Source organism: Saccopteryx bilineata, chromosome 5, assembly GCF_036850765.1.
Source record: "Saccopteryx bilineata isolate mSacBil1 chromosome 5, mSacBil1_pri_phased_curated, whole genome shotgun sequence".
NCBI classification, from domain to species: Eukaryota; Metazoa; Chordata; class Mammalia; order Chiroptera; family Emballonuridae; genus Saccopteryx; species Saccopteryx bilineata.
The window spans coordinates 61845561-61871674 of record NC_089494.1 but is presented as its reverse complement, the minus strand read 5'-3'; the positions used below and the strand labels follow the sequence as shown (position 1 = coordinate 61871674).

Here is a 26114-nt window from a genome sequence, read left to right as displayed (position 1 = left end):
GGAGAAAATAGTATTTTTTAATGAATTAAGCCAATCATTTCTCTCTATCCAGAACACAGAACAATAACTTACCTACTTAATAATTAGGGAGAATAAAAAACTAAAAAGAAAAACACCAAGAGAATATAGAGGCTTTGTCTTTCAAACAAGAGGTTTCAACCTCTCCTCCTGACAGATGTCACTCAAACAGTGTCTATTCTGATCAGATTTGAAGCAAAAAGACACGAGCCATAATACGAAGCTTACATAATATATCAGGACTGTAGACTAGCGTGAGACAGAACTGATTTTAAAATTAGTTCTACACAATGAAAACAATCACATCACTAAGCAAAAATTCTTGGCAGCATTTCTTTTTGATTTCTGTTCTTAAACAGTAGTTAAAATGGTGCTGGCTGATATCATTCTGTGTAATAAGCATCCCAGTGTGAAAGGGTAAGAGGGCTTTTCTTCATAGGTTATATTTCCATTTCCTACCTGTAGGTGAGTTACACTTGAACTATCTTAAAGAATTACTGTATTTTTCGCTCCATAAGACACACACCCCCCCCCAAAGTGGAGGGGAAAATGCCCATGTGTCTTATGGAGCAAAAAATATGGTATTTTATTAAATATTTTAACACACCATTTGGTTCAGAATATTTTTTTTCTTATTTTCCTCCTTAAAATCCTAGGTGTGTCTCATTATCAGATGTTCCTTATGGAGCAAAAAAATACGGTATATAAAGATAACTGACATTCACAAGAGGATATAACAGCAATGAAAAAATCCTTAGTAGTAAAAAATGCATTTAAAAATAGTGTGCTATATTTTACCTATAAAAAATCAAATTAAAAATGTATAATAGTAAATGGTGAGAATACTTTATAAACCTATACTACTCCTTTGGAAAACAATTTAGTAAGATGCATCTAAAGGCACAGAAATATTTATGCTCTTTGATCAGCTTTCCCAGCTTTGAGAATCTATCAAAAAGAAATACATTGAAAAGAGATGTTTATTAGAGCCATTAAAAAATAACCTGGGAATGATATATAAGGAATTGGTTCATTATAATGTAGCTCCTCTACTGTTTATTGAGGAGCCATTTAAAGTAATGATTATGAACAATTATGTAGCAACGTGAAAATGCCTGACAACAAATAGAAGACCTAGTATGATGGTTATTTTTCCTCTTTTCTCTATTTTGTAAGTATTTGTTACATGAAGTGGTTATGTTATTTTCATAATTAAAAAATCTTCTGGGAGACCACGCAGGCCTTACCCACTGAGGTCAGTCAAGAAAAATGTTGGGAACAGTGGCCCTGCACACATCACGGAGATACCTTATCTTACCAAACTCTAGGTTCAGAGTATAGAATGAGTAAGTCATTCTAAGCAAAATAAGCTATTGGAGCAGTTAGGCAACAGAGTAATGTGAATTATTCATCCCTCTTTCTCCCCAAAACATTTAGCTCAAGATTATGACTCAGATGGTCCAGCTGCCACCCCCCCCCAAGGAAATAGTAAATAAGTTTCTCCCAGATGCCAGAATAAAACCTTTGCCAGACATTTAAAGAAATGGCCCCCAAACAAAATCAGAAGAAACATTTACAGCAAACAGGCCAATGATGAGAAGTAAACATAGCAGCACGTGTCGAGTCAGTTGCTGGTCTCCACTCTGGAGATACTGTTCTTCTTCCTGGGCTAATATGCAGCTCTGGGAGTTACAGCGACTTACACAATGATCATCTACAAAACAGTAAGTGTAACAGTTTGTAATCAGAGCTTTTTATTTGAATGCATTTTAAATTCATAATGACTTCCTAAGCAAACCACCACATGTGCACATTCAGCTCAGAATCAGGATGTTACTTTAGATGAAATCTAAGGGAGGCTCCCTCATGTTTCAGCAGAGTTCTACTTGTAGAGTGTTTATCTGAAAAAACGTGAAATGTGAGTAGTTTGCAATGTTCCTTTCCACATTACTCAACACTAGTACACACACACGCACACATTTTAAGGCTAAATTAATAATTCAAGTTTCACCTGTAATAAATCTACACATTGGTCACGAACACCCTATTTTGGCTGACTGTAAAACAAATTTACTACTACCACTTGCCTTTCATTAAAGAGTTTAAAATATGCCTTAGGAAAGCTGTTAAAGGAACCAAATTAAAAAAAAAATCATATGCTTTATTTACATATGGAACCAAATCAAATCACAGGCATGACTCTTCTCTGGCTTAAAATAGAAGTGAGGGACCTTTCTCAAGCGACTTTTATTTTCCTACCTCACTTCCACTACATATAGCATCAAAAGCTAGGGAAAAATTTTTTACAAAATAGATGTCTAACATAGTCTTATTTCAAAAAATCAATGACAAAAAAAAAAAAATCAATGACTAAAACACAGTTTTATAGCTCTTACCCTTAACCTAACAATAAAGTAGTCTTAAAATATTATGTACAAATACTATAAAAATGGTCAAAAATAAATTTCAGTAACTTTCATTTGAAATATTTCATTGAAATATTTATTTTGCCCTTGTGCTATGTCAGTGTTTGAGGATGAGGAATTAATTATATTATTAAACTCTAAAATTTTTCATTCATACATGGTTTGATTTCCTTTAGACTTTCTTTTAGGCTTAGAAATGATACTAAATTGTGTGAGCAGACAAAGTCCATTTATGATGGCTCCCATTTCTTTTTTTATTAGTGAGAGACAGAGAGACAGGCAGGGACAGACAGACAGGAAGGGGGAGAGATGAGAAGCATCTTGTTGTTGCGGCACTTTAGTTGTTCAATGATTGCTTTCTAATATGTGCCTTGACCTGGGTGGGGGGAGAGGTTCGGCTGAGCCAGTGACCCCTCGCTCAAGCCAGCAACCTCTGGTCTCAAGCCAGTGACCATGGGGTCATGTCTATGATCCTATGCTCAAGCCGGCAACCCTGCGCTCAAGCCAGCGACCCTCACTCAAGTCAATGAGCCTGTGCTCAAGCCAGCAGCCTCAGGGTTTCGAACCTGGGTCCTCAGCTTCCCACATCAACGTTCTATCCACTGTGCCACCGCCTGATTAGGCATGATGGCTCCTTTCTATATAATTTTTGCAAAATATGATCAAAGAATCTAAGAAGTCCCTTACTTTTATTTTCAAGAATCAGCATTATTAATGAAGAATGACAGATAAGCAAAACATAAGATTTCTGGAGACAGAAAAAAACCCCATTAAATCAAAGTACATGTTGAATTTGTCAAAGTGCTTTACTATTAGAGATATTGTATAGGGAGAACACAACGAGAAGGAAAGCCTTGGGAATTCTGACGTAAACAAACATCAGCTTTAGAAAAGGGGTGCACAAATAAAAACTGAGACAGTTTAACTCAATGCCTAACTGGGTTTCCCAACAGACAGCAAAGGCCCAACATCTGATATATTTTTACTTTGTTCTATGGAAATGCAAATTGTACTATTTAAGATTCATTTCTAGTCAGCAAATGACAGCCAAATATAAACCCTGCTTGAATAATAACTACTACTGCTACCACTCTGTTTAGTGAGCATTTACTTTGTACACCACTTAGTGTACTAAGTGATTAGCATATATTATTTCTTATAATCCTTATAACATTTGTTATATAAAAACATAATACCTTTGGCAACAATACAGTTGGCGCATGCTTCATTATAGAGAGAACTTTCTATGGTTTCCCTTTCAATTGGATAATAAGAATAATCAACTAAAAGTGCATTGTAATTTCACTTAAGTGTGTTCTAAATAATTGTTTTAAATAATTTGAAATTCAGACCACAATGTGATTCAGTCTCTTAGTCTGTATGCCAAAAGATTATTACTTTTAAAGATTTTTCTTTTTATAAGAAAGGGTATATTTTAAATATATGGATTCAAAATATAATTAAGCCCTAATTAATTAGTCCTGGCCATGGGGAAGAAGGAGATGGGGGAGAGTCTCAGCTTCTAAAACAAGAACAAAGGCCAAAGCACCATAGTGGTGCTTAGGGCAAACTTCTTGGAATTATCATTTGGGTTAAATTTATTGGAAAAATTGATGTGTTTATGTAATATTACCTATTATTACATTATAAAAACTATTTTTTAACTAAGCATTCTATCTATGCACAATTACCATATTAGCACTTTTTCTCATCTTATTTGAAGACACATATTCTTAAACAGTGTAGCTTCTATAGAAATTCTATGGAGAGTTCTTTAAGGCCTAAGGATAAAGAAACTTCTGTTCCTTAGGCCCATCCTCATAGGTACTTACCTTTCTCAAATGAATGGGTTACAGGTCCACTAGTGCTTATGTTTGCTACTGGCTCTGTGGATGAGCAGCATAATTCACCATTTCCTATGGAGCAGGGGCAGCAACCTTTATAGATAAAATAACATGTGAGGATAGAGCCTAATCATAACAGAATTGGACAACTTCAAAAGATGCCAAGCCAAACAAACCAAAACCAAAAACCAACCAACCAAACAAAAAATCCAAACAAACACATCCATTTATTAATATATACACACAAATTTCCCATACAGCCTCAATGGAAATGTCACATGGTACCTATGAAAAAGTGTTCAATGTGCTTATACAGAAAAGTTAACATTTAGAGTGGCAGACAATCAGCTCCTCTACATATTGTCTCCTCACTGATTGAGACAAGGAAAAATGTTTTTATCCATGCTATTTTATTAGTTTCCACTGTGTTTTGGGAACTAAGAATTTGACCACTTTCCTAAAAACTCACCCGAATGTTCTGTTGCTTATGGTAATTCATTCAAATATCTTTGCCTGAATTTGAAAGATCTCGAGGGCTTAGCCCCTACCAGCCAGCCATTCCCACTATTCAGCCAAGGCCCTTCCCTTCTTTCAGAACAAATCTCTAGTGGACTCCACAAACCCCATGTTATTTGGGCCTCCAGGCCTAGTTTGACAGGCACTTTTGTTAATTCATCTAAACATTCTCCTCCTCTAAGTTTAGCTCAAAACTCAATGCTTTCAAGAATGTGTCGCCTACTAGTTTGGAAGATGTAGTAAAAATAATAATATTCTTTCTATTCCTTTCAAAAATATACTGCTGAAAATCTCTTGCTGGTTTATAGGTAGATTGGTTTATAGAAGTCACACTGAGACATCTGTGACAGCTGTAAGTTTTTTTTTCTTATAAATAATTTTTTTATTTTAATGGGGTGACATCAATAAATCAGGGTACATATATTCAAAGAAAACATTTCCAGGTTATCTTGTCATTTAGTTCTGTTGCATACCCATCACCCAAAGAGAGATCGTCCTCTGTCACCCACAGCTGTAAGTTTTCCGCAATTTAGTCACAGAACTGCATGCAGTGTCCTTTACAACATTTTGCACATAGGTAGACATGGCATTCCTTGATGTGGCTTATAGTGGAACAGTAACTTCAGTGATATACTATATTAAGTATTCTAGAAAAAAACAGTTCCTAGGCTGAACCTTTCATTGATAATGTGCTTTAATTCTTCAACAGTGTTCTTAAAAACAAAAATAGATTTCAAAAGTATGAAAACTACAATCTATAATAAGCTATTGCAAATATCTTTATAAATTTAAGATAATAATGCTATCTCAAGGTTAAAAAATAAAGCCACAGGATAATAGAAGAGATTATCTGGCCCAGTCCTCTTATCTTCAGTAACCTGAAGGCTTAAATCAGCCTAAATTTATTAAGAAAACAGAGATAAAGCCAACCCACTCCAATGACATACAACAGGGACAACACACACATATATGATGACCACCATGAAAGTGGCAGTATTTTCCTTCAAACGTAAGTTGGTTATATGAGTGGCCCACTAGCCTTCTCTTTTATTAATTGAACCTTTGATTCCATATTAAAATAGATTAACTTTCCTATCAATCATAATTTCATACTATAACATGTGAAAACCATAGGTTTCCAACAAATGTTTAGCAAGGGGCAGAGGTGAGCAAACTATTTAGAATTACTTAGGTTTGGGAAGGCCCAGCAGGACATCTAATGTGTTGTGTTTTTTTTGTTTGTTTGTTATTTGTTTTAAGATTTTATTTATTTATTTTTAGAAAGAGAGAGGGAGAGAAGCATCAACTCATAGTTGCTTGTTTTATGTGCCTTAACCAGGCAAGCCCAGGGTTTTAAACCAGCGACCTCAGCATTCCAGGTCGATGCTTTAACCACTGCACCACCACAGGTCAGGCTGTGTTAACACTACTAGTAAAGCAGAACAGAGCAGGATTTAGGAAAAGGAAATAACCAGGCACGATTAAAGATCTTTTCCTTGGGAACGTGGGTGAATAGGCAAATAAACAAGTATTCGGCCATGACAGTTTTCAGGGTAGCTTCAGAAAATCATGGCACATCTTATCCTCCCCATCCATCTATCTATCCATTTAACAAATATTACTGAACACATATGGTAAGCCGATACCATGCTAGGTGCTGAGTCTATAATGATAGGCAAGTCAGTCAAAGCACGTACAGTCTAGTGGGTTATGCAGATAATTTAAAAAGCAATTATAAAAGTGAGATAAGAGAAGAGGGAAATATAAACATTGCAGAAGGTTTCCTGTGGAGGTAAGTGATATCTGTCTTCTGGTTCTCCATTCATTTATACTGAAGGTGCAAACTAGTTTTCCTGCCGGAGGTGATGATGCAGCACTTAAAGAACATCTACGGTACAGATTTTTTGCTATTTTTAAAAGACATGTAAAGAGGTAGCAGCAAAAGTCTATGGGCTTAAGACACTTAGTTTAGGGCTCCCCACAGATGTTGTTAGGCCTTGTACAGCCTGCTCTGAAACACTCACAGGAAGGGAACCGGCTGGAAATGGTGGCCTCCAAGCTCTGCCTGAACACAAACAGTACACAGGTTTACAAAGAAAGTGAAGAAGGAAAGGATTCTGGGCATGACCAGAAAAGGACTCTAGATTTAGGAAAAGTAGCTTTTAAAATTTTAGTGAAAACATAAAGGTACTCCTTAAACTACTGTTTTAACAGGGAAAATGGTCAAGGCTCAAAAGAATAAAATTCTGATGATACAATCACAAAAGATCTAACAAATCAGTGAGCATCATCAATAGAATGAATTAAAGGAGGCCTGATAGAAGCAGGGCTAATAAGGTCAGAAGTTGGCAAACCACAGCTCTATGCAGTAGGCCCCAGCAGTCCTATGAAGTAGGTATTATCAGCATCAGATATGGAAACCAAGGCAGGAGGGGCTTGTCCAAGAGTAAACAGGAGTAAACTGTGGAGTCAGGATGCGAAGCCAGGCGGTGTGGCTCCAACCCCCTGTTTTTAACCACTAGATACTTCAAGTGTGAGACAGACAAAGGAAGAGAGGGAGAAGAAAGGCAATGTAAAATGGCTTACAAGATTTGTGGTACTGCCTGACCAGGCGGTGGCGCAGTAGATAGAGCATCGGACTGGATGCAGAAGACTCAGGTTCGAGGCCCCGAGGTCGCCAGCTTGAGCGTGGGCTCATCTGGTTTGAGCAGAAAGCCCACCAGCTTGAACCCAAGGTCGCTGGCTCCAGCAAGGGGTTACTTGGTCTGCTGAAGGCCCACGGTCAAGGCACATATGAGAAAGCATTCAATGAACAACTAAGGTGTTGCAACGCGCAATGAAAAACTAATAATTGATGCTTCTCATCTCTTTCCGTTCCTGTCTGTCTGTCCCTGTCTATCCCTCTCTCTGACTCACTCTCTGTCTCTATAAAAAATAAATTAAAAAAAATAACAACAATGATAATAATAAAAAAAGAAGCTGGGCCTTACCTACATAGGTCCAGAAACTGAATCTTAAAAAAAAAAAAAAAAAATGATTTGTGGTACTTTTTTCCTGTTGAGATAGAGACAGTTAAAATGTTTTTAATTTAATCTTTTCTTTTAGCTCTCTTTCTATCTCTTATTATTGATCTTTACAACTAATAGGTTTGAGATTAGTCATCCCTTGATTCTACAAACTCTCTTAAAAAGTATGTATTGTCATTTGTACCCCAAGCACAATATTTTGTCTGTGAAATCTCCACATGCACTAATGAATCCAAAATGTATACTCCATTGCTGAGTTCCCTTCATGAATTGAAGCAAACCCCACAACAATTGTTAACTTACGAACAAAGTCACCAGTCAGGGTTATATTTTCGCTTATACCAAGGACTGCTAAATATTTTCCATAAAGGGCCATATGATACATATCTGCAAGCCACTGAGTCTCTGTGCAATGACTGAACTCCACCAATATAGCGTGAAGGTAGCCATAGACAATACAAATATGAATGAGCATGGCTATGTTCCAATAAAACATTACGAACACTAAAATTTAAATTTCATATAACTTTCAAGTGTCACAAAATATTTGCTTTTAAATTTTTTTCTTTAACCCTTAAAAAATATAGAAATTATTCTTAACTCTTGGGCCACATAAAAACAGGTGATTGAACAGATTTGGCCTTTAGACCAGGGGTCTCAAACTCAACTCAGCATGTGGTCCGCAGAGCAAGATCACAGCCGTTCGGCTGGCAGCACTAGGTCTACAAAAGGCAACTGTTACGCAACACTTTTCAGTGTCACAAAACGACCAGAAACTGTAGTTCGTGGATTAGTCTGCGGGCCGCACAAAATTGTTCAGGCCGCATGCGGCCCGCGAGTTTGAGACCCCTGCTTTAGACTGTAGTTTGTCAACTCCTGACCACCATTAATCCTGTTTCATCAGGTCTTCATTAGCATTTTATTGATGGTGCTTACCTGATATCAGTTGCTAAATTAACAAATGTAGGTATTTAGTTTCCTAAAAAGGGCCTTCCTTCAGCTGCTACTTTTTTCTAAAACTCTCAGGTCCTAGGAAGTTTTAGGGTTTAACAAAAGACTATCCTCACAAAGATTTATAAACAAGAATCTGATGAATGAACTTGCAGGCTCTTTCCTATTATCGACTATCATTCAAGTTCCTCATCAGACAAATACTATACCTGTGCTATTCAGGATAGTTCAAGGAAGTTCCCTTAAACAACACAGTTAGCACACATGAGTTTCTTTGTATTTAAGGATCATACTTGTTTCTGGGATAGCAGTTGTAAAAGCTTCAGGCTCATTTACTGGCACGGGACTCTCCTCAAACGCAGTGTTTTCAGGCTCTGCAGCTTTGTGGTCCTCGGACTGGTTGAAACCTTCATAGAGTCCTGCTTGGGTGGTGCGGTTCATACACATGAGTGATATGCTGGCTATTGCAATGCTGCAGAACAGGGTGACTGATGTGATGATCATCTGCCAACATTGCAAAAAGACATTATGTCACTTTTCACAATTCTATCTTGGTATCTTAGTAGAATAAGTTAAGGGTACTTTTTTGATGGAAAATATGATATCTCCATAGCTATAAATGCTCTAGAACAGTGGTCCTTTAAAAATAAGAGTACTAAAGGGATGTAGTTACTTGTGGAAAAATTAGTTTGCTTGTAATCATATAAAATTTCTAGACACTTCTTTCACAATACATCAATGCCATTGGTTTCTTCCATATGTAATTAAAACAATTGGTTACAAACCTCTTCTTCAAAGTTTTTGCTTGCTTTAATACATAGTTCATCCCTGGCCGGTTGGCTCAGTGGTAGAACATTGGACTGGCGTGTGAAGTCTCAGGTTCAATTCCTGGCCAGGGCACACAGGAGAAGCACTCATCTGCTTCTCCACCCCTCCCCCTCCCCTTTCTCTCTATCTCTCTCTTCCCCTCCTGTAGCCAAGGCTCTACTGGAGCAAAGTTGGCCCTGGTGCTGAGGATGGCTCCATGGCCTCTGCCTCAGGTGCTAGAATGGCTCCGGTTGCAACAGAACAAAGCCCCAGATGGGCAGAGCATCGCTCCCTAGTGGGCTTGCCACCTGGATCCCAATCAGGTGCATATGGGAGTCTCTCTGCCTCCTCACTTCTCATTTCAGAAAAATACACACATAAAAAAATACATAGTTCAAGCATATTTCAACTAGATATTCTGTTATAGTAATAATATCAAAACTACCATATTTCCCCATGTATAAGATGCACCTTTTTCAAAAAATTTGGGGTCTAAAAACTGGGTGCATCTTATAGAATGGTATATTTTTTTACTTGCATTTGACAGCGATGAAGAGTTCTATGAATTTTATGATGAATAAAACTTGAGTTCAATAACTTTATGTAATACTTTTTTTTTTTTTTTCAAATTTCGGGTCCCAAATTAAGGTGCGTCTTATACATGGGGAAATGCGGTCTATAACTATAGCTAATATTTACTGAGTATAGACTATGTGCCAACATTAAGACTGTCTAAGTCCTTTATATGTATAATCTTATTTATTCTTACAACAACCCAATAAAATTCAAAATTACAAAGCAAAACCAAAAAAGGTAAGAAACTGAAATCATTTGAGGCTTTTAAAAAACACATCCATGGGCCCTACCCCCTGGAGAGTTTCTGATTTAGCAGGTGCCACAAGTCTCCTCCTCTATAGCTTGTTAAGCACACTTTCTCGCAGATACGTTTTGTTCTGAAATTTATATTACAGGATTGAAGTCAAGAACTTGGATTTTATTATTAGTTAACTCATTAAATGGCTTTACATTAATCACTTTTTCCTCCAGTAGCGAAAACATAATTCATAAGTGTGTTTAAGAAGACTCAGTAAGTTACAAACTTTGGAAATCCTCAGCTAAGAGCAAACTTAGATGGTAAGATCTACCACATTTTGAGGGGTAACTTAGCAAAGTGATGAAGGATCACCAGTGTGATAAGTGACAAATTGGAATAGATTTTCAAAATTAATTTTAATGCCAGTATAGCAAAAACACATTAACAAGCTAAAATGAACCATTCCCAAGAACAGAATTGTCAATCCATTCTTCTCACCTGCTCTTTTCCATAAAAGAAGGCTGAGTCAATGCTATCTCCATTATGTTTTCCAGTTATCAAAAGAATACCAACAAGGAGAGCAGGAATTCTGGAATATCAAAGGTTTATAGGGAAAGAAAGGATGAATAGTAACTACTGACAAGAAAATTCTGAGATGTTCTAAATTAAATTGAAGCAGCCAGAGAGCGAGAGAAAGAAAGAACTGTTAGTCTAGAAAATGGCTGTTGGTTGACTAACAAAAGACTGCTCACATTCCTGTATATCTGTTAGAACTTTGGATTGATTTCTACATGGCTGGTTCCATAGATGATTTTTTAGCCAGGCAATATTGAACTCCAGGGTCTCTGCTTTTTGTTTACATGTTGACTTTATAGATTGCTGCTCACAGCCAATCCAAAGGCGCGGATATTTCTTTTTGAGGACTCCCTGCCTACCCCAGAGCTGGCCCACTTCACTTTCTCCCATCCTTTTGCCTACAGGTAATAAAATTTTTTTCTACACCTTACATCAGTGGTAGTCAATCTGGTCCCTACCACCCACTAGTGGGTGTTCCAGCTTTCATGGTGGGCAGTAGCAGAGCAACCAAAGTATAAATAAAAAGATAGATTTAACTATAGTAAGTTGTTTTGTAAAGATTCATTCTACCAAACTTAAGAGAAAATCCGACATAAAGTACTTGGTAAGTAATTATTATTATATGCTTTAACTTGCTGTAACTCTGCTTTATAAATTTTATAAAGTAAAGTTACTTCCCTACTTTATAAATCACCATTACTGTGGAACCGGTGGGCGGTTAGAAAATTTTACTACTAACAGAGATACAAAAGTGGGTGGTAGGTATAAAAAGGTTGACTACCCCTGCCTTACATCTTTCTTCTCCTTCTCCCTTACCTTATAAAAATATCTGTAACTTCTGATAAAATGGACATGCTGTCTTTCCTACCCAGCCATGTAGTTGGTAGTTTAGAATACATGCCCCAAGACTGGTCTCTTTTGCTAGGAATGGCCTAATAAACCCTTTCTTTTAAAAATACTTTCAGTCATGGAAGTCAAAATTTTTTGTATTACAGAAATATGTAAGCATAGAACAAACTACTAACTTACCCCCAGCCACATATTATGATGATTCCAACAGGAATTTGTACCCTCTCTTTCTTTTTCAGAAGAAACAAAGAAATTGCTAGGAGGCCTAGGAACAAGAAATCGGAGGTCGAAAGATACATAAGTACTCTTGATGTTGACCAGATTTCATGGAACTTTACTCATTTAAAAAAAATTTTCTGGAGCACCATTCTATGTAACGCATCAAAGTGAAGGGTTGTAAATTTTTTTTTTAATTTATTGGGATGACATTGGTTCGCAAACCCACACAGGTTTCAAGTGTACAACTCAATATAACACCATGTGCACACTGCATCGTGCACCTTCTGCATCAAGTAGCTTCTCCATGGAACTGTACTTAACCAAGCTTCTTTCAGGAGCAGTCTACAGTTTTTGCCCTAGAATTTATTCCTCTGTAAACGCTGTCCCCAATATTTTGAGGCAGGTTTTCTTAATTCAAAATCATTTGTGTTTTCCCTCCTATGCTGTGTCTTTAGTCAAATCTATGAAGGTCTTTTTTTTCCCAAAAGCCCAAAATCATCTTGTTCTTTTGACTGATATATTTGGAATCTAAGTATTTTTGGGAAAAGGAAAAATTTTAAGTAGCTACAGAACAATTATAAGAATAAAATCACTCCCATTTTATTGATGCTAAGAAAGTCCAGGCAATTCTTACACAGATTTTGTTCTTAGAAAATGCCCCAAGTCTAAATGATGGACCTAATACAATATGAACTTAATACAAAACAAACGTGTTTAAGTTCTTTAGCTTTCCTTATACCATATACTTATTTATACAAGTAATGTCTTAGTTAACAAATTCTACATAGCTTTACTCTTAGGACTGTAGCGTTGGAACAGACCACTGTTTTAAATATATAAATACTCTCATTTTACGGATATGGAAATGAGGGTTTGCTCAAGCCACACAGCCAGCAGAGGGCAGAGTTGGCCTGGAAACCCAGCCATCTGATTGGAGGCAAGTCGGACTCTATCAGTATTTTTAAAACTCAGATCCACAGACCCTGATGGTTCCTAAGACATATTGGTCAGAATCTGGAAATTTCAAGTCTTTTTAATATATTTTCAATGACAATCACCTAAATGCCCACTTTATGACCAAAGTACAGTCTTATGATTTCAAGGCTTACATTTGGTTTTATATTCAGTTTGAGCCAAGTGAAGGCCAAATGATATCACAACATACCATCCAAATGAAGGTTCGGTGGTAGTTTAAAGAGAGAAAAGCAATGAGGAAACCAGATCATAAACCCACACATGGAAATAAAGCAGGCCCAACTAAAAAGAACCCTAACCAGAGAAGTGAGTTCCACTTGACATTTCAAACTATGATTCAGGTTAGCAAAACAAGATTCTTTGTCCTGTTGATTGATAATGTTGCTAATATTTATAGTTTTGTTTGAATCTCGTTTGTTAATTTGCTTTGGTTTTGTATATTAGCTTTATATAAGGAATTCATACCCAGATTTATTGTTGTACAGATTAAGTTACCCTCTGCTAGAAATAATATAAATCAACACCAAGGTCCTTGAGAATTGCTTTCTTTACACACATCACTCAAGTTCAAGAGATACTATAGTATCACTGCTCTTCTCTAAATACATTTGTACACTCCATAGTTTCAGGTTTTTAAAGAGCCAGGGAAACAAGTAACCAATCACAAAAGTGTGCCAGCTGTGTTACAGTACTGAGGGCACTCTTTACCTCCCAACGTTTATTATTTCTTCCCTGTGAAAAGACTGATATGGGAACAGGTCTAATCTAGTCCTGGATCTCTCACTAACAAAGCTATGAGAGCTCCTGACTCACAGTTGAACTCTTTGAGCCTTGATTTCCTCATTTGCAATATGAAAGATTTAAAACAGATTAGTGTTTTCAAAAGTATAGAGACAACAGGTGGTACAAGGGTGAAAATTTTTTGACTAGTTATATGTTTATTTTAGCATGTGCTTCAAAAAATTTTCACTAGCACATGAAACCTGGGATTTTACTGAGTAAGGTTCTTTTGGCGTGCATTACCTGAGTAATTTATCAAAGTAAAAAAAGTGAGGTAATTTTAAGAAAAAAACAAAGACATGTGGTATGCAGATATGGCAAAACTCATGAGGATGGTATGTAAGTGAGTGAAATTAAAAATGGCTGATTGGGTTGATTTAAAATGAAGTTTAAACTTTAGGTTTAAATTCATAATAATCTTAAGTTTCATCAGGGTCAGGTAATGCAGAACAACGTTTTTGGATAGATTTCATTTGCATGCTTGAAGAGTATTTCAGGGAGACTTGTGGCTTTTTGATTCATTAGTCTATTTACTGCTGTCTTATTCTTATTATAATTTAGCCTTAAAAAACTCAAGTATTAGAGATCAAGTTGGTTTACCTGTATTTGGAAATAAAAGTCTTTGAGCTGTTTTAACTTGACATCTCATGAAATTCCTTATGCTATGCAAGGTGTGTTTGCCTTTAAAAAGCTCAAACCTAAAAAAAAAAAACCCCAAAACCTCAAACCTCCTCTTTGCACTGATTTTTTCATTGTGTAATTCCTCACCACATTGTTGCTTCACTTCAAAAGCCTGCTGACTTAGATGGGCCCTGCTTTTGATCCTGAAGGCATGAAATGAAAGGCCTGTTTCTCATAGCCACTTCCTGACACCTGCCTCCTAACAGTGGCTATCACTGCCCTGCCATTCTACACTTTTCTTTTATGAGCCATTTTACAGGTTTGCATTTGTAATATGAATACAAAACAGCCAGACAGAATGTTTCACAAACATACCAGAATGCACCCAAATAAGTACATATTATATTTCCAAACAGCAATGTGCTAAATAATTTTGAAAGTCCTTTTGGGAGCCAGTTGAAATGAGAAACAGTCTTTCTTACTGGTTACTCCTCTACTTCCATACCCTCTTATTTCTTCTCTTGTTCTCATATTACTATTTCTTCCTCTATTTAATAACACAGTTCTATTTATTAGTGCCTACCACATACCAGGCATAAATACCCATATTTCATTCTCAAAATAACTCTGTAAGGTACAGTGACTCAGTCTTACCAATGAGGAAACAGCTAGAATTTTTCATTCAGTTTAGCTGGACTCGAATAGCGAGCTCTGGGGCACACGTTAGATGCCTCCTACCTCTCTGCACCATTCCCCACTCTCTCCACCTGCCTCCGGGACCTGCACTCTTGGTGTCTCACAAAGGAGAGCTGTGATGACTGTGGCCTAGAGCCAAACACCCTGAGGAAAAGGACTGGAGGGGAAACTGCCCAAACGCACACAGAAATACAGTACACAGGAAACACAACTCAGCTGTGCAGCCTGCCTACCTTAGTAGGCGTAACTGTCTGAGAGAATGCCTTACTCCCGTACTAGGAGTCTTCAAATAGATCGCTAAAAGCTAAGACCTTCTAGTGATAAAGAGGGGACAGACCGATATTGTCACTCATGATCCAACTTACCCGTCCATAGGTAGGTGCTATAGAGGGAGCTGTACAGTAGAACAAACACCAAAATTTGTCCAACAAAATTTTTTTCTTTAACAAAATTCCATATCATCATTCCAGCACAAACAATAGACTAAAAATATATATATGAAAAAAACAAAGTTAGGCATATTTATAAAAGTCATACTTGTGTTTACTCACAGCAAATATAATTATTCAATTTAAATTATTGCTGGATAATTATCAACTATTGCATACTAGTTAAACTAAAACTTTAAGTTTTATGGTAAAAAAAAAACCTTCTTATACAGAGTCTTCAACAATATACATATCCAATTACAACAAATGACAATATTCTAAATACTAACATCATATTTAGTAATGGTATACATAGAAAATGCTGTTTTTCCATTATAATTTGAGACATGCAAAGACTTTTTTTTTTTGGCAAAGACTTAACTAGAGAAATAAGACTGTCAGGATTCAATTTAAATGATTCAATTATTTCTATTAAAATGCAAAATTATCAAATGTCTTATTAACCTCAACTTTATATAGTTCAAGACCTATTGCAATATTTAATAAATTAGGCATAAATTAATTGTTATCAAATTATAATTAACTGCATTTGGTAAAAAGTATCTTTGAATTTGTAAGTGGAAAAAAACAGAGAAGTAATTTTCTCCTCTATAGTGATATAATCAATGAGAAACTATAGTTCTAAATAACTATAGGTTTACTAACCTGAGCGATGAGTAAATTAGTTGTAAGCATATGAGGAAGCTGTTTATATTTCTTGCTTAAAAGAAGAATAGCCAAAGACCAGATCTTAAAGACAAAAGGTTCAAGAGTTATTCAGGCTTCTTAATCTTTATAATTATCTATTGAATTCATTGATTAGCTTCTTTAAAGAATCCATTTTATCCTGGTTCAGATAGAAATTCCAATATCTTACTTACTTTTATCTATCTAGTTCCCAAAAGGGTATTAAGGTAAACTACTATATCTAAAGTAAAATAAAAAGCACGGAGAGATCCTATCATAAATTAAATATCCAAAAATTACAGGATTTTTAAGAACTAATGCCTTGACCAGGGCCACGTTTTAACACCCCCTACCTTTGTGGCTGGGGTGGGACACGGGTTCATAGCCCACTAACCATTCAGGAAAAGAGCTTTAGTGGGAGATGCGGCTGCCATGCACTAAGTTTGCCCTTTTTGATTCTACCATATTGACTCACACAGTATCTAAATCCGGGCCATCTTACTTCAGACAATACGCACTGCTCACCTTAAGGTTAACTGCCTTGGATCCGTACACTGAAGAAGACTGAGCTCTGCTCTACCTATGCAGCGGGCAGCCTGCTGTGCTGGCTGATTGCCTTATTCTGCTCCCCTCATTGGCAATCAGAATTTATATTGTCTCTCTCCCCAGACGGCCCTCTTACCAAAGGACACACATTTTAAGAATGTAACAGAAGTAAAACTTCATTAAATTATATTTATTACACACTTATTTGTTACCAATATACATATGCATCCCCACCTCCTTTCTGTTAACAGTCAAAGTTGCCCTTTTTTCATTTTCAGCCAAAATACTGCTTAAATTTAATTGGCAACTTGATTTATAACATACTCAAGTTGTCAAATATTTAAGTATTTAACCTGAGCTAGATATATCCAGAAAGTTTCATTAACACTAAAAGGTTGGATGTGATCCTGAGGATCCCTAAACCCCACGATTCGACAAAAGCTAGTATTTGTACAGTGATTCGACACATACAGAACACTTTTCACATATATTGTCTCATGTGATCCTTAAAACAACCAAGGAAACAGGTAAAATTATAATCTCTACTTTATATCTGAGAAAACTGAAGCTTAAAACAGTTAAGGTAACTCTACAGAGACGTACAGCTAGTGTGTAATAGGGCCAGAGCTAAATCCAGGTCTGGCTAAATTTCATGCCTTGTCAGCTATACAACTCTAACTTCAGTTCAAAAGACAAATCTCAGAAAGCTGATAATATATTTCATGGGTAGGCTTTAGTGTTTCTATTGCCTACAAAATTCGGTTTTTAAATCTCTGTTACCAAGCTATTCACAAACTCATTCTGTGATCTTCATCCATTTTTACACTGAAATGTACTTACCAAGGAGACCAGGCTGATAATACTTATATCAAAACTAACATTCTGGATGGCATATGCCAATGGCTTAGGGTCCATTGAGGGAAAGGTCAATAACCAGGCAGAAACATACATGATTGGCGCAGACACGAATGTGCTTATTACCATCCCTGAGGTTATCTGCAAAAATAAAATCAAATTGAGGAAAGGGTCACTGTTGCACTTAAACAATTACCTTAAACTTTAAATAGCCACAGCACACTAAGGCGTTCTCAATAAAAGCAGGAGTCAGTAAAAAGACATCACAGCATCCAGCATATTATCTAATACCACAGTCCCCCTTTCTAAGAGTACTTAAAAGAAAGCACAGTTAAGTTCTCTTGGCTTCGTTTCCAATCTATGTTCAATTTATATTTTCACATAACAAGTAGGAGACATCCCATAGCTGATGCTTATCTTCTACATTCTAGGAAGAAAAGCATATTAATGATCTATTTAAACTGATGACAAGTTTCCTTCCATATTATTTCATAAAATCTAGGGCAATAAAAGCCATTCAAAAAGAGAAAAATTACTATGCAAACATTTTACAGATTAAAAATGGAACTGACCTTTATTAAACAATTTAGTACTTTCATGCTCTATTTCAAAAACATTTACTCTAATGCTATAGATGACATATACAATATGCTTAAACACTGATAACAATTTGGTATTAATTGATTTTAGCTACTTACCGTAGGTAGTTATGTGGTGTTTTGCATCAGATGGTTAAATTATCAGGGAATGAAATAGAATTTTTTTCCCTCAAAACTTAAGTATAACAATAAAATACTTGACACTAAAAAAGACTAATGAAAAAGTCCTTGTTGAATAAAGACCCTAGATTAAATAGCTATCATTACATGATGCCTCCTTATATACCATGAAGCAACTTACAGATATCAAATTCTCATTAAAAATGCTAATTTCTGTGTTTTGAAAATTAATTTTCTACCAACCATACAAACAATCAAACTTAGAAGGTAGTATATACATACAATCTCTACTTCCATGTTGAACTGTGTTGCAAAGATAGCCACTCCTGGTGCAACAGGAAAGACACCATACAAAAATGCATAATTTGATAAACTTGTATGGTTTACTACACTGTTGCCCTTGTCCAAGACTTCTACCATTTCTCTGCACAGAAGGGGCAGCACCAGTCTGAAAAAACAAGAAATACATGATAACTTGATAACCAAGCATGCTGGTCCCCAAGTGGTAAATTGCTCTAGTGAACTTGTCATTTGGTTAGTCTTCTCCTTCCTAGAAGGCATACTTTTTTGCATACACATCTTCTCTGTATGCTTACATGTGGACAGTTTGTTGAAAGAATCAAGAACAACTTAGGGCCATTAAGTATAACAATATTCTAGAAATACGTCAAAGATCAGGAATCAGGAGGAAGAAAATTAGACTTTATTGTTCTACAAATAATTTTCTTGCAAAAAGTTTATAAAAGTTATAATAATAGCTGCTATTTCCCATTTCCTCTATTAATTCATTGAAATGTTAAAAGAAAAAAGATTGATATTTGAGTAAACCTTATTTTAAGAAAATTACTAAACTCCTTTTTGAGAAACAAAGCTGATCTTTATTATGATTAGGGGCTTAAATGGTTCAGGTAATGATAACCATGCTGCTCAGTTAGATTCTCAAACCACTAGAAAAATAGGTGTCTCACAATTAGCTCTTCATCTTTGGAAAGACAAAAAGGTCTATCTAGCAAAGGCATTTAAACAACCTAACTAAGGAAAAAAAGCAGTGAAATTTGGACCTGGTGAAGAGTCGATTATTACACAAACCTTTAGGATCCCATAGAAAGAGCATTATCTATAGTAGCTGAGCTAATAGAACTTTTCTGTAAAAACAGCAAGACCGCCTGACCAGGTGGTGGTGCAGTGAATAGAGCGTCAGACTGGGATGTGGAGGACCCAGGTTTGAGACCCCGAGGTCACCAGCTTGAGTGCGGGCTCATCTGGTGTGAGCAAAAAGCTCACCAGCTTGGACCCAAGGTCGCTGACTCGAGCAAGGGGTTACTTAGTCTGCTGAAGGCCCACGGTCAAGGCACATATGAGAAAGCAATCAATGAACAACTAAGGTGTTGCAACGAAAAACTGATGATTGATGCTTCTCATCTCTTTCCGTTCCTGTCTGACCCTGTCTATCCCTCTCTCTGACTCTCGCTCTGTCTCTGAAATAAATAAATAAAAATTAAAAAAAATAATAATGAGACTATTTAAATTCTGCTTATAAGGTTGATGATATCATTACTGTCAGGACCATATTTATTACTGTGCCAATACTAACTAATACTTTATTTCTTAGGATCATAATACCATCATAAATAATATTCAGAATTTATATTCAGTTGTATTATTTTGAAAATATAAATACTATTTGTATTGTACTGGTGTCATAAATTTAACTAATACAATAGGTGAACTCATAGTTAAGAATGCCCCAAGTACCCTGGGATAATCTTGCAGTGAAATCAAGGTCATTTGCACCATGAAATAACCAGGCTAGCGAGCTAAGTAAGCTGAAGAACTATGAACTAAGGGGCTGATAGCTTGGATCAGATGGTTAATCATAATCATTCATATTAACTTACTTATATTTAAATGTTTCACCCACTCTCAGATTATAAAATATTTCCCTCAAGTTCATGAGATAAAAACAGTTTATATACAAAATTGTTCTTATCATAACTAAGATGCTTTTGACTAGGATTTTAACAGATTTAGAAAATTCAGAAATCCTGCAAAATTTCTTAAAAAACCAGAAAAAACTAAGAACTATATGATTCCATACATAGATGGGACATAAAAATGAGACTCAGGGACATGGACAAGAATGTGATGGTAATGGGGGGGGGGAGTAGAGGGAGGGGTGGGGGAAGAGGAGGGGCACAAAGAAAACCAGATAGAAGGTGACGGAAGACAATCTGACTTTGGGTGAGGAGTATACAACATAATCAAATGTCAAAATAATCTGGAGATGTTTTTCTCTGAACATATGTACCCTGATTTATCAATGTCACCCCATTAAAATTAACAAAAAAAAAATTATTGAACTGGGAAATTAGGAAATATTAAGTAAAACTATATAAAAGCTGCAGGGAAACCAATAGTCTTTATCCTCTAACATTAAAATGGAAAGAATAACCTACAAGGAATAAGAAAATGACTTTCTACTATGCATCGACATCATATTTTCCCTTAAATCGAAACTACTCAGGAGGATTATTATCAGACTATTTAAAGGAGAAAATAGTTGCATACACATCCCAATGAGCTGGCTAAATAAGACTTTCACAAAATACAATCCCCAAGTTAGATAAGTAAAACTTACAGTTTAGCTGTGATGAGAAGCATTAGTACAACAAATGCTGACTTCTTCAGTTTTTTTATCTTTCCAACCATTGTAAGACCTAGGTAAAACAGAGCTGATCCAGAAAAAGAATTTGCAAGTCCATCAAGAAAATTTTCCATATATTCGGGAATCTTTTGATCAAGAATAAAATTGAAGGCAATGCCAATGAAGACCATAAATACTATTGGGTTCTGTAATACTCGCAGAAGTCCAAGTCCCACAATCTTTACTTTGTTTTGAGAAGCATTTTGACTGTCTTTCCACTTCTGGATTTCACAGAAAATAAACCCTATAGGGTTTAACATCATAAGAGATATTGGTGCCACCAAATAAATGTACTGGAGATATTCTGGGTATGTACTTTGATATAAAGCTTCAACTGCAAAACAAGAGTTACAATTGATTTTAAAATGATTACCACAGAAACATATTAATAAATTATAATATTTTATGTGTATAAGTATAGCTTATCATAAATGAAATCTAAATAATGTAGAATGACCGCATTAGCTTTATTTTGTAAAAAGTACTTTAGTAGGAAAGTTGAAAAAACAAACAAATACTGTTAAATAACATTTAGCTTAAAAATGATAGTCAACTTTTACAAATTATCTTTAGTGATACCCACTAAATTTTACCGAGTAGACAAGTCACAATAAAATGGAAGAATTATAGAACTCTTAAAATAAACAATTCAAAGTAAAGTCTTGTAATAAAACATTTAAGTAGTAATAGCAACAAGTTGGCTGGCTATTGGTTCCCTTGAGAAAGAGGTTTAACTGGAGTGGTGAGGCAGAAGTCAGGGCACAGGGGACTGAGGAGCAAGTAGGAGACAGCAAACTCAAAAATGAACATGGAAGTGATAACATCCAAGCTGTAGAGAAGGGAAGATGGTTGACAGAAGAGACTAGAGTTCCCTACGAAGTGTGAGCATTAGATGTAGTTGGAAGTTTAGGAGTTCAGAGTAAGTCAGATGGTGGGCTATTGAATTTAATATTTCCCAGATGAGTAGGTCCAGGATAACCTAGGATGGCCATGTTAGTTGGTGGCTGAAACGGTGTAGAGAAAAACATCACAGGAGACAAGGTCAAGGAATTAAGAGGGCAGAGAATTTGATGGGTAGTTCACATGAATGCTAGTCAAAAAAGATAATGGCAGCCTGACCAGGCGGTGGTGCAGTGGATAGAGCGTTGGACTGGGATGCGGAAGGACCCAGGTTCAAGACCCCAAGGTCACCAGCTTGAGCACAGGCTCATCTGATTTGAGCAAAGCTCACCAGCTTAGACCCAAGGTCGCTGGCTCGAGCAAGGGGTTACTCAGTCTGCTGAAGGCCCGCGGTCAAGGCACATATGAGAAAGCAATCAATGAACAACTAAGGTGTTGCAACAAAAAACTGATGATTGATGCTTCTCATCTCTCTCTGTTCCTGTCTGTCTGTCCCTATCTATCCCTCTCTTTGACTCTCTCTCTCTGTCCCTGTAAAAAAAAAAAGAAAGAAAGAAAGAAAGAAAAAAGATAATGGCAAAACTTGGGAGCAGAGAAGATAACAGTGAGCCAGATTTTCAAGTCTTCAGTGAATGAGGACAAATGTCTCGAATGAAATCAGCAGATGACAGCAATGAGGTTGAGCATGAACCTCAAAGAAGCAGTTTTTACAAAAGGGCAATTAATGACCTAGCAGTGGTACAAGGTGGCTATGAGGATGCCAGTCCCATCTGCCATTGCTCATGTAGTATGCAGGCGATTAGAAAATGGACAGCCTCTATTTGAGATGAATGAATGGGAATGCATGGCTTTAGGGAAGAAGAGTGAAGATGCTGAAGAATTAGGGATGGAAAGGTAGATAAAGAATGTTAGGGAAGGGAATACAGTAGAGTCATGTAATGTATATTTAACCAACATAAATTCAATTACTCTCTCATAGAAAAACAAAAACTTTTTTTTCTTTCATAAAGCAAGTTCCCAAATGCAAATAAATTACTTCACTTGCTGTTCACTGAAGAACAATGACGCCAGTTAGGCTGTGTTAGACTTAGGAAAAATGGTACAATATAAACAAAGTATGTGTGCTACCTTTTGTAGGTGATTTAAGGGATTTTTTTTCAAGGGCTTGACTGTACATGACAAAGTTAGAACCTAACCACTGCATAAGTTCAGTCTCCTTAGAAAGTGTACGTGGTATGGATCAGACTTTTAGCAGTTTCTTGGTGGAAGTGAGGGTTGGTGACCTGGTCGTAGGTTGATCAGGGCAACTTAGAGCCCTGAAGCTAGCAGCCTGGTCTCTTGCACATTTTTGGCAGAGTTCTGAAATTACTCAACCTAATATATAAAAGCTGATTCATAAGTGATTTGAGGTTAAGAAAGACAAAAGAACAGCTACAATCACTTACAAGGAGGGAGCAACCATGTGGAAAAATGTAAAAGATTAGCCTTCTCAATTTACATTAAGATAAAGTGACACAGGTAGGAAAATTTGTTTACTTACTCAGGATACATAAGTTCAGGTAATGTCATGTTCATATCCCGTTAAAGTTATATAACTAGATTATATAACCTTGTTCTCATTAGCTACAAACTACTTTTTTTTTTTTCTTCTCATTTTTCTGAAGCTGGAAACAGGGAGAGACAGTCAGACAGACTCCCGCATGCGCCCGCCCGACTGGGATCCACCCGGCACGCCCACCAGGGGCGAAGCTCTGCCCACCAGGGGGCGATGCTCTGCCCCTCTGGGGCATCGCCATGTTGCGACCAGAGCCACTCTAGCGCCTGGGGCAGAGGCCAAGGAGCCATCCCCAGCGCCCGGGCCATCTTTGCTCCAATGGAGCCTTGGCTGCAGGAGGGGAAGAGAGAGACAGAGAGGAAAGCGCAGCGGAGGGGTGGAGAAGCAAATGGGCTCTTCTCCTGTGTGCCCTAGCCGGGTAAAAACTACTTTTTATAAGATTTAATTTCCTTCTTTTTAGCTAAGCATATACAGAGGTTTATAATATTTCTGAAATGAAGCAGTGGTTAAACAAAACACATTTGATTACATAAAATTTCACAAATTCTTTCCAATTTCCAAGCTAGATATAACAGCTCTATAATTCTTAGTGGTTTCCTTTCCTGTTTCATCAGGTTTTATCTTTTAAGTAAAAAAAGCAGCACTTTTGTTAACTTTCTTGGTAGCTATACTTTTTCTGATCAGCTCTAAGAGAAGGACATCCATACCTTCCCTCCACTCAATTTTAAGAACAGAGACTATATTTTGGAAAAGCCTTGTGTTTTCTATCTGAGCACAAGAATTTTCCCAAGTAGCCAAGATAAAACACATAAACTTTGACAACTTACAGCCCACAAAGCCACTTAAGTTAAATGCCTTTTCCCAGAATTTACTTTCCTGGCACACTAGCTTTAATCAGCATCATATAATAGACTTCAGATTGTTTTAAAGCTCAATACAAATTTGAGCAACAGTCTTTATTATGTATGGCTAGCCAATCACCAAGTACTTTCTCATATCAATGAATGTCCGAAGTTGCAGACAGTGTAAAATATATTTTGTAGCACACAGTAATTTATATCTAATTGTTGTTCGTTAATCCGTTTTCTTTTTTTATCCAAATTTTCTTCTTCTTTCATATTCTGAGTATTTATCAAGCAGGTTATTATTGGGGTATTTTAAGTCAGTTGAACAGGTATTTGGAGGTAAAAAAAAAAAAAGCCTAGTCTAGTAGTACACAGTAAAAAATAGGGAATAAATACTTGTTAAATTACTAGAAAAATATGGTTAAACATGGAAATTTCAGTCTACTTCTGCCATTCATTAGCATAATTACATAACATTATGTCTTTATAAACTGGTAGTGCTATTCTTTTGTTACCAATCAAGATGGTTTTTCTTTTCCTTTTTTTCTTCTTTTCCAGTGAGAGGAGGGGAGACAGAGAAACAGACTCCTGCATGTGCCCTGACCAGGATCCACTGCACAATCCCGTCTGGGGCCCACACTCTGCCCATCTGGGGTCATTCTTGTGACCAAGCTATTCTTAGCACCAGAGGCAGAGGATCCACAAAACCATCCTCAGCACCCAGGGCCAACGCACTTGAACAAATCGAGCCATGGCTGTGGGAGAGGAAGAGAGAGTAAGAGAAAGAGAGAAAGAGAAAGAGGAGGGGGAGCAGATGTGAAGCAGATGGTGGCTTCTCCTGTGTGCCCTGCCTGGGAATCAAACCCAGGACGTCCACAAGCCAAGCTGACACTCTACTACTGAGCCAACTGACCAGGGCCAAGATGGTATTTCAAATATGAAAAAAGTATATATGAATGCAGTGATCCATACTAATAAATTAGGTTTATAATCATTACATCAACTATTTATTTGTTTGTTTATTTATTTTTTTCTGTATTCTTCCGAAGCTGGAAACAGGGAGAGACAGACAGACTCCCGCATGTGCCCTACCGGGATCCACCCGGCACGCCCACCAGGGGGCGATGTTCTGCCCCTCCGGGGCATCGCTCTGTTGTGACCAGAGCCACTCTAGCGCCTGGGGCAGAGGCCAAGGAGCCATCCCCAGCGCCCGGGCCATCTTTGCTCCAATGGAGCCTCACTGCGGGAGGGGAAGAGAGAGACAGAGAGGAAGGAGAGGGGGAGGGGTGGAGAAGCAGATGGGTGCTTCTCCTGTGTGCCCTGGCTGGGAATTGAACCTGGGACTTCTGCACGCCAGGCCGACGCTCTACCACTGAGCCAACCGGCCAGGGCTCGTTACATCAACTATTAAGTTCTAATTAATATTTAGAAATAAGGCTCTTGGGGGGAGGGGTGAATCCCATTATGAGGAATTATTATATAGTTTTAAAGAATTAAGAGAGCCACCCATTGTGGCTCCTATTTTGATTCTGGCAGGTTTTCAATCCCTAGCAAATAACACTAAGACCAAGACAAGATCATTCTATTAATGACATATAGTTAAATGCTTCATTTCCTTTTTGTTTACATCTCAGGCACTAGAGCATAATTATGATTAGTCAGGGTACTTATGCTATCAGCATTGTTTGAGGAATAAATTATAGGATTTTACTATGCCCTATTAGTATCTTTTAACGACCAAGGCAGGGACCATTCTG

The 26114-nt window shown here is 36.9% G+C and overlaps 1 protein-coding gene across 3 annotated transcripts in view; it reads right to left on the bottom strand.

Annotated features, from left to right (window-relative positions):
* GPR155 (G protein-coupled receptor 155) overlaps positions 1–26114 on the bottom strand; it is a 48140-nt gene that overhangs the window by 12063 nt on the left and 9963 nt on the right. For all 3 annotated transcript variants that reach the window (XM_066279409.1, XM_066279411.1, XM_066279410.1), the window contains exons 4-13: positions 20992–21391; positions 18636–18801; positions 17620–17775; positions 16213–16296; positions 15484–15601; positions 12008–12092; positions 10901–10991; positions 9075–9285; positions 4277–4381; positions 1596–1732 (exon numbers count right to left, since the gene is read on the bottom strand). In XM_066279409.1, the coding sequence (XP_066135506.1) occupies positions 1596–1732; positions 4277–4381; positions 9075–9285; positions 10901–10991; positions 12008–12092; positions 15484–15601; positions 16213–16296; positions 17620–17775; positions 18636–18801; positions 20992–21391 (1553 nt within the window). The remainder of the gene's footprint in view (positions 1–1595; positions 1733–4276; positions 4382–9074; positions 9286–10900; positions 10992–12007; positions 12093–15483; positions 15602–16212; positions 16297–17619; positions 17776–18635; positions 18802–20991; positions 21392–26114) is intronic.